This window comes from Plasmopara halstedii, assembly GCF_900000015.1.
Source record: "Plasmopara halstedii genome assembly, contig: Scaffold_555, whole genome shotgun sequence".
Taxonomy (NCBI): Eukaryota; Oomycota; class Peronosporomycetes; order Peronosporales; family Peronosporaceae; genus Plasmopara; species Plasmopara halstedii.
Window position 1 is genome coordinate 417,493 of NW_020187475.1, and position 8,973 is coordinate 426,465.

The following is an 8,973-nucleotide window of genomic DNA, read 5'->3' on the forward strand; positions in this document are numbered from 1 at the left end:
AATATGATGAGTTTTTAAGTTTAGAGCCGGTCACTGCGAATTCCTCGGATGATGATGAGCCGATGGACTCGCCACCACGCTGAAACCACGCCGACAGCTCCTGTTGACACGCTTCCGTCGTTGACTGACTTGCATATGCAGCAGGAGACCATTCGTCGCGACGAGGCCAAAAAATGTAAGTACTACGAGAACCGTAGCCCTTTTCATGCTTACATTAACTTTTACATTAGAAACAGATTTTGGCGTAAGAATATTAAAAGAAAAATAATATATTCCCAATTTTCCAAAATCGAGAGCGGTTTACTGTTTACTATGACAGACAGGTAAAAGTACTAGCAATGAAGACGTACATCGCCATTTTAAATGCAGATGACTTGTTTAAAAGTCTCGTTGTGGTGAAACAGGTATCTTGCGCTATGTGAGATCAGTGGAAGCTTAGAATGACGATTCAATGTGAATGAATCATGTTTTTACAGGAATTGCTGACCACTCACAAACATAAGTATGAAAGGTGTGCGCAGAAGAACATGAAATGTCGCTGTGGACATTTTAACAGGTCGACACTGTTACCCGCACCCAGGAGCGAGTATACCATTTTCATGACTAAGCTGAATGCCGCCGACAATGAATGGCATGCATCGGGACCCGCCCATGTTGGTTGCACCAGAGTCATCACCCTAGAAAAATGGGTTGGTGGCATGACTACACGAACTATCGATTGCTGGCTGGGCATCAATGTTTCAGATCGATTCATATCGCACATCGTTGTCTCCGAGGCTGATAGCATATTCATTCGTGCATCTGATTCGCTGAATCGCAACTGTAATAGCTAGCACTCAAGCTTTGGCATGCCTGCCTTAGTTCTTCAGCAGTGTAAGAGATGCTTTTGCTGTTTCATCTTCCCGTAGAGATTCATGTGTAATCAAATTGAAACGGCACAGCACACACATCAAACTCTGCGGTGCGTGCATCTCCAACAACTTTTGTAGCCGATATCACTTTTCTCTGCTGAGCATTAAATCTTCATGCGCTTTGCTTATACCCTTGACGAATTGGCCCATCTTGAAGAAGCCCAGGAGGCTCCTAGCAGCTTAAGCTACCTCGCACAAATCGCATCATTACATTACGGGGCCGACCTGTATCTGCTGATGTTATCGGTCACGCAAACAGGCGGGGGGGCATTGCTCTATCATCTGCACATAATTCCTGACGCGCCTGCTTCAGACAACCACTTGAGCTCTGGACCGCAAAATGCGAAAAGAGCTAGAAAATAGGTGCCCAAGACTGGGCGCGTCAGCACCACGCATTTGTGATAGCCCCGGTTCTGCAGACTTATGCATGCGGGCGGCTCCTAGCCACCGGCTTTACCTTGTGTTTTGTAGGGATGTCTCTGGCGTTCCTTTTTTAAAATATATAAAATACGCTTTTTACTTGTACAAAGTAAGTGGACGACCAGATGCCGTTCATTGCCACAGAGATATATCAATATATCCAAGCCATATCCAGCGTCCACTTACTTTAACCAAGTAAAATGCACAGCGATGGTATCGAACATTCTTTGGACGCGCGCTTTCAATATTAAGACTTTGCCTTTTGCCTTCAAGAGCACAAGCAAGCATCAACATCGGGACCATCACTCCGGTCCCACTTTCTTAAGCTTCAACATCGCCAACATGTCGTCGGTGACCTTCTCAGAGAATGCAGCCTTAGCCACACAGGCACCAATTCTGTCTCCCGTGGCCACAGAGACAGATAGCGCATCGCGTGGTACATTAGTATTGGCGGACGGTACTACATACATTGGCTACTCTTTCGGTGCGGACAAGAGCATCTCGGGCGAAGTAGTGTTCAACACGGGTATGGTGGGCTACCCTGAGGCACTGTCTGACCCGTCTTACCGCGGTCAGATCCTCGTGTTGACGTACCCACTCATTGGCAACTATGGTGTTCCTGACATGAGTGTCACGGACGAGTATAATTTGCCTAAGTTTTTTGAGTCGGACTCTGTACAAATCTCAGGCCTTATTGTGTCTGAACACTCTTTCCAGCACAGCCATTGGAACGCCGTCAAATCTCTCGGCGAGTGGCTCAAAGAGCACAACGTACCAGCACTGTTTGGCATCGATACACGCATGATTACAAAGCGCATTCGGTCCCTCGGTGCTGTGTTGGGAAAAATTGAGTTCGATGGTCAACCTTTAGAGATCGACGATCCCAACAAGATGAATCTGGTAGCAGATGTGACCATTAAGGAAGTCACAGTGTACAACAAGGGTGCTTCTCCCAAGATCGTCGCATTTCACTGTGGTATGAAGCACAATATTATACGATACCTAGCTTCTAAGGGAGTAGAGCTCACGGTCGTTCCTTACGACTATGATCTGCCTAACAGCGATTTGAAATATGACGGCATCTTCATCAGTAACGGTCCCGGTGACCCTACCATGGCCTCTAAGACTATTGATTGCATCCGCTGGGCTATCAATCAAGAAAATCCAAAACCCATTTTTGGAATCTGTTTGGGTAACCAAATTTTGGCCTTAGCCGCTGGGGCCACCACGTACAAGATGAAATATGGTAATCGTGGTATGAATCAACCGTGCATTGATATGCGTACCACACGCTGTTACATTACACCGCAGAACCACGGCTACGCAGTGGATTCTGATTCGTTACCTGAAGGCTGGAAGACTTTTTTCATGAATGCTAATGATAAGTCTAACGAGGGCATCATTCATGAAACTAAACCCTTTTTCTCGGTGCAGTTCCACCCTGAAGCCTGTGGTGGCCCCACAGATACGGCCTTTCTTTTTGACATGTTTCTTGAGAAAGTTAATAGCGCCCCTCCTAAACTTACGGTCTTGGACACATCCCTTTACGACCGTCCGACATTTTCCAAGGTGCTGCTGCTTGGTTCCGGTGGTTTATCTATCGGCCAGGCTGGTGAGTTCGACTACTCGGGCTCGCAGGCTATCAAAGCTCTGCGTGAGGAAGGCGTGCACGTTGTTCTAGTGAACCCAAACATTGCCACGGTGCAGACGTCCAAAGGGCTGGCCGACAAGGTATACTTTGTTCCTGTTCGGGCTGAAACAGTGCTAGAAATTATCAAGAAAGAAAAGCCAGATGGAATTTTAGTGAGCATGGGTGGCCAAACTGCTCTATCCGTCGGTATTGAGCTCTACTTAAACGGCGACCTCAATCGCCACAATGTTCGCGTTATGGGTACGCAGATCGAGTCTATCATTGACACGGAGGATCGCGAAAAGTTTTCGGCTAAGCTTGCAGAGATCGGTGAAACGATCGCTTTAAGTCAGCCAGCGACAACCATCGAAGGAGCACTAAAGGCTGCAAACGAGATTGGTTACCCTGTGTTGGTGCGTTCGGCTTTCGCCCTGGGCGGTCTTGGTTCGGGTTTTGCTGCAAATGACGAGGAGCTGCGTTTGCTAGCCACCAAGGCTCTGCACGGCTCAGCTTCCAAGGGCCAGATCAAGCAGATATTGATCGATCAGGATCTTCGTGGCTGGAAAGAAGTCGAGTACGAGGTTGTACGGGATGCCAAGGACAACTGTATTACAGTGTGCAACATGGAAAATTTTGACCCGCTGGGCATCCATACAGGTGATTCGATTGTTGTTGCTCCATCTCAAACGTTGTCGAACAGCGAGTACTTCAAACTTCGCTCGACAGCGCAAAAAGTTGTTCGCCACTTGGGCATTGTTGGTGAATGTAACATCCAGTATGCATTGGATCCTAAGTCTGAGCGCTACTGCATCATTGAGGTGAATGCTCGTCTTTCTCGCTCCAGTGCTCTTGCGTCAAAGGCCACCGGCTACCCGCTTGCATACGTCGCGACCAAAATCTCTTTAGGGATCGACCTAGTGTCGATCAAAAATAGTGTAACAAAGACTACCACTGCCTGCTTCGAGCCTAGTCTGGACTATTGTGTGGTCAAGATGCCGCGCTGGGACCTCAAGAAATTTTCGCGCGTGTCCAACGACCTAGGAAGCTACATGCTTTCCGTCGGTGAGGTCATGTCTATTGGTCGTAACTTTGAAGAATGCATCCAAAAGGCTGTGCGAATGGTAAATCCAAATTTGGACGGCCTCGATGGTTGCGCCGTTGACAACGAAGCAAATCCGATAGTTCTCGACGCACAACTGAGCCATCCGACTGACGAGCGGCTGTTTTACGTTATCTCAGCCCTAGACGCCGGCTACACGATCGATCGTGTGCACGAGCTGACTAAAATTGATAAATGGTTTCTGTCCAAGCTGGCGCGGATTTCTTCGCTTCGCCAGTCGGTGCCTAAATTTACTCTAGATACGATTAGCGAGCGCTTTATGCGTACGCTTAAGGTGAACGGGTTTTCTGATCGTCAGATCGCCGCCAAACTACCCGGCACTAGTGCCATGCAGGTACGCGAGCGACGTAAGCAGCTTGGAATTGTGCCGTGCGTCAAGCAGATAGATACACTGGCTGCTGAATTTCCAGCACAAACCAACTACCTATATATGACGTATGGTGGCTCAGAGGATGATATTCCAGCAAGTGAAGAGGCCATCGTGGTGCTTGGCTGTGGTGCTTATTGCATTGGTTCGTCAGTAGAATTCGATTGGTGCGGGGTCAGCGCTGTACGCACGGTGCGTGAGCTGGGCAAGCCGGCAATCGTTGTCAACTACAACCCAGAGACAGTGAGCACGGACTACGATGAATGCGACCGCCTGTACTTCGAGGAGTTAAGTTTGGAGCGCGTGCTGGACATCTGGGATCGTGAGACTCCGGAAGGTGTGATCGTCTCTGTAGGTGGCCAGATCCCTAACAATCTAGCGATGCCGCTGTCCCTTGCCGGTGTAAACATTTTGGGTACGTCTCCCGAAAGCATTGACCAGTGCGAGAACCGCAACAAATTTTCTGCTCTCTTGGACACACTGGGCGTAGACCAACCACGTTGGACTGAAGTCACGGACATTGACTCTGCTCTCGCCTTCGCTGCGGATGTGCAGTATCCGGTTCTTGTTCGACCCAGTTATGTGCTATCGGGCGCCGGCATGATTGTGGCGTCAGACGAAGACCAGTTAAGGGTCTATTTAAGCAGTGACGCCGTCAAAATTTCGCGCTCAGTTACTGTGTCTAAATTTATTTTGAACGCCAAGGAGATCGAGTTTGACGGTGTGGCTAAGGACGGTGCCATTCTTAACTATGCCATGTCAGAGCACGTGGAGAATGCTGGTGTGCACTCTGGAGACGCCACACTAGTATTGCCTGCTCAAAAGCTGTACGTTGGAACGATCAAGCAGGTGAAGCGCATTGCCAGCGCAATCGCACAAGCGCTTAACATCACTGGTCCTTTTAACATCCAACTCATGGCTCGCGATAACGACGTCAAGGTGATCGAGTGCAATCTTCGTGCCTCGAGGACGTTTCCCTTCATTTCGAAAACCTTCGATTTAAATTTCATTAATTTGGCTACGAAGGCCATGATCGGTCTTCCGGTCAAATCAGTGCCGATCGCGTTGATCGACATTGATTATGTTGGCGTTAAAGCGCCGCAATTCTCGTTCACGCGTCTTCATGGTGCTGATCCTAGTCTAGGTGTCGAGATGGCCTCGACTGGTGAGGTGGCTTGTTTTGGCACAGACATGCATGAAGCGTACTTAAAGGCGCTATTGAGTGCCGGATTCAAAATGCCCAAGGAAAAGCATGTCTTGATCTCCCTCGGCAGCAAGGACATCAAGCGTGAGTTCGTAGAGGGTGCTTTGATCCTGCAGGAGCTGGGCTACACGATCTACGCTACACCTGGTACGCATGAGTATCTGGTCGCGCAAGGTGTAAAGTCTATTGCCCTACGCAAGCCGTCGGACCCTGAGTGCGACTTACCGAGCGTGATCGAGTACATCTCGTCAGGCAAGATTGAGCTGGTGATTAATGTCCCCGAGGGCTCGAATCGCGAGGAACTGACGAGCGGCTATAAGATCCGCCGTGCGGCCGTAGACTTTGGTGTTTCACTCATTAACAACATCAAGTGCGCGCTGCTGTTTGTGCAGGCCATCAAGAAGGTGCGCAAACTCGAAGTCTGCAACATTTCCGAGTACTACGCAATGCCCACGATGGGCTGGCGCCCGGGCCAAAAACTTACGGCGCGTAAAATGTCTATTTTCTAGGCCGTTGTACTTAGTTAGCCAAACTACAATTCATTGATTACAGTTGTATGGAGATCTTCAGTGCTTATATTTATCTAAATCTAGAGCCTACTTACGGATCATCGATCTTATAATCTTACCTTCACAACAAAGGGAATATTTAATCAGTTACGCCGCACGAGTAAATGCTTATTGCAATCAAATGGATCTTTGAGTATGACGGCGGATAAATGTCAATATATGCCATTACTCGCATCAGTTTCTATACCAAACATCCACGACAGATACACTTCGGTTCCCATCCGACTAACTCTTACGAGCAACTCGCCGCCAGCAGCGCCACGTGCGCCTTGATCACCTTAGCCGTCTGCTCAACAGCTAAACGAGATTGTGCAGCAGAGATCCAGTCGTGCGAAACCTGCGCGGGAAGGCCGGAAAGAGCCTTCATCTCCTCGACAGCCTTTTCGATATCGCCCGACTTAAGAGCAAACTCGGCGCGGGATAGCACAGCATCCGTGTCAGTGCCTTCGATGGGGCCTCCAGGAGGGATCATTAGCAAGGACAGCGCAGTGCCGAAAGCCTGACCTATCAGACCGCTGTTTTCAGGAACCAGAGCAGTTCGGTGGCCGACACTTTTGACGACTTTGAAGCGCTCCTGAAGCTGGCCCACAGATGGCGCACCCTGCTCAATTGCTTCCTGCGGCAGCGACTTGATGGCCGCGTCGATGAAAGGGTCGTTCCTTGCCGCCTCACGCAAAGCACGGATCCCGCTTCGCAACGGAGCTGCAGCTTCCACGCGATCCGATAAAGCCAGCGCCGCCATGGAAGCCTTGTGAACACGGTGGCTGAAGGCCTCGTATGTCGATGAGCTGTCTAGGGCTTCTCCTAGTGCGCATAGCTCGGCACGGTACTCCTTCAGCTCCTGTACACGCTTTGCACGCTCGTCGGTAAACGACTTCTGCATGTTTTGCGTCGCCTCCTCTAACTGCTGATTGTAGCGCTCCTGAATTGCCTTGCGCTCGCGATCAAATGTACGCTGCAGCTCCGAAAGCAAGCTCATACGCTGCTGGCTCACACTGCGCGCCAAATCGTCGGAATACTGTTTTTTTAAAGCGTCTATTTCCTCGCGCATTTGGCGGGAGAGCAATTCACGCTGCAGACGAAGCTCACGGGCAAGCAGCTCCTTGTGCAGTTCACTCTGGCGACGTAACATTTCTGTGCTTTTCTTTTGGACGTTCTCTTCCATATGTCGGAGCGATTCCAGAAGTCGTACAGCCTCCCATTTTGAACGATGTTTCATTTCCGTAGCTAATTGAGCCACGCGAATCGCCAACGATTTTGCATCGAGCTCCTAAAAGAACAAAGGATATGTATCAGTTACTAAGCCCGTAACAACACAGCTACTGTTTCATCACGAACATCAAGACCAGACATGTAATGCTTGTCCATCTCTGCTGCTGCCGCCTCCGATTCTTCCTTCAGTGCGCTGAGCAATCCATTCTGCAACCCATAGATGTACAGATTATCGGTAATTGACGAATCTATTGCATTAAATCATTGGTGCAACACTATACCGTAGTAGCTTGAATCTGATTATCCAGTTGATGGAAAAGTTGATCCGGACTAGCCTCGCCTGCCAGCTTCGCGATCTCATCACGCGCCTTAGCCATGGCATCATCTTGTTTCTTATCTAATGCAGAGGCAGCACCAGCATCTACAGCTGCTGCTTTTGTATCGCGCTTTTCGACGAAGCCTTCGTCTTTGTGCACTTCACTTTCCACCTTTTTGAATTCCAGCTCATTCTTCAGCTTAGCAACTTTTTTCTCAGCTTTGACCGCCTTCTTCGCGGCTTTCTCAAGCTTTTTATCCAGCTTGTCAGCTTTACTCTCGACCTTTTCCTCACTTTTCACCTTTGAATTCTTCTCGACCTTCTTCGCAGCGTTTTCTTTATTTTTCTCCTTTTTCTCTTTCTTTCTCTCTTTCTTTTCAGCCTTCTTTTCCTCCTGCGTCATATCCAACTTCTCCGCTTTCATCTCGTTATGAGCATTGTTAATTGCGCTGCTGAAGTCCTCGGGGGTGCGCTTCATGGGCGCCAAGGTTGTGTCGGTGGCTTCGTTCCCCAGCACTAGTTCACGAAACTTGATCCAGCGCACATCATCCTTAAGCGTAGCTGGGTTCCACTCTGGGTTCTGTTTGATATACACCGCTGTTGCCGCTGGTGTACTTAGAAGACCGAGAAGAAGCACTTTAGACAGCGACGAGCCGGTACTCGAGTTCGTGATAGCCGTATCAACCGAAGAATTGGGCGGCTTATTAGTATTGGGCGGTTTAACGTTCAGCGTAGGTTGCGCCGTCTTAATTGCTATTGTAGTCTTGGGTGGTACACTAAAGGCACGTTGAGACTTGCGGATCACGGCGCGCACCGCAACAGCCTTCGAGCTCAACAGCATTGTCCAAGTGTGCTTCGATAGGGGGTGATATGGTATCAAATTTGAGAGGGACAGTAAATTCTATATGCTCTAATTTTTTATTTCTTAAAAGATATAATGAATTGACATAATGAAGCATTAGCTAGTCTTTAATTTCAGGTTTGACATGTCCTCAATCAATCCTGTCGACGGCCTTTGCGGTCAAAACCATCATTGATAAATCGTCCATATGGATCTACCGTAAAGTGTCACTTGAACTTCTAAAGGTATCAAGCACATATTTCCATATAATGCTCAAATCCGCGGTTATTCGCCAGCCTGTTCTAACCATTTAAATCTGGCAAGGATGTTAAAATTACACCGCTGAATGCATGTGGATGATTACGGATGCTGATTACGGACAT

At 48.7% G+C, this 8,973-nt stretch overlaps 3 protein-coding genes across 3 annotated transcripts; 2 read left to right on the forward strand and 1 right to left on the reverse strand.

Moving 5' to 3' along the window:
* The first annotated feature begins 7 nt into the window (after positions 1 to 7).
* Positions 8 to 1,671, forward strand: PHALS_14516 (uncharacterized protein). The gene has a single exon (XM_036407473.1). The coding sequence runs from the start codon at positions 1,026 to 1,028 to the stop codon at positions 1,272 to 1,274; it is 249 nt and encodes an 82-aa protein (XP_036263171.1). The 5' UTR covers positions 8 to 1,025; the 3' UTR covers positions 1,275 to 1,671.
* Positions 1,672 to 1,673: 2 nt separating this feature from the next.
* On the forward strand, positions 1,674 to 6,161 carry PHALS_11607 (carbamoyl-phosphate large partial; the record flags this gene model as incomplete). The annotated part of the gene is made up of 1 exon (XM_024726995.1): positions 1,674 to 6,161. One exon carries the CDS (start codon positions 1,674 to 1,676, stop codon positions 6,159 to 6,161), a length of 4,488 nt encoding a protein of 1,495 aa, XP_024577616.1.
* A 292-nt stretch (positions 6,162 to 6,453) lies between these two features.
* PHALS_11608 (mitochondrion protein) lies at positions 6,454 to 8,590 on the reverse strand (the record flags this gene model as incomplete). The annotated part of the gene is made up of 4 exons (XM_024726996.1): positions 6,454 to 7,491; positions 7,560 to 7,640; positions 7,715 to 8,042; positions 8,160 to 8,590. 4 exons carry the CDS (start codon positions 8,588 to 8,590, stop codon positions 6,454 to 6,456), a joined length of 1,878 nt encoding a protein of 625 aa, XP_024577617.1.
* Positions 8,591 to 8,973: the final 383 nt, after the last annotated feature.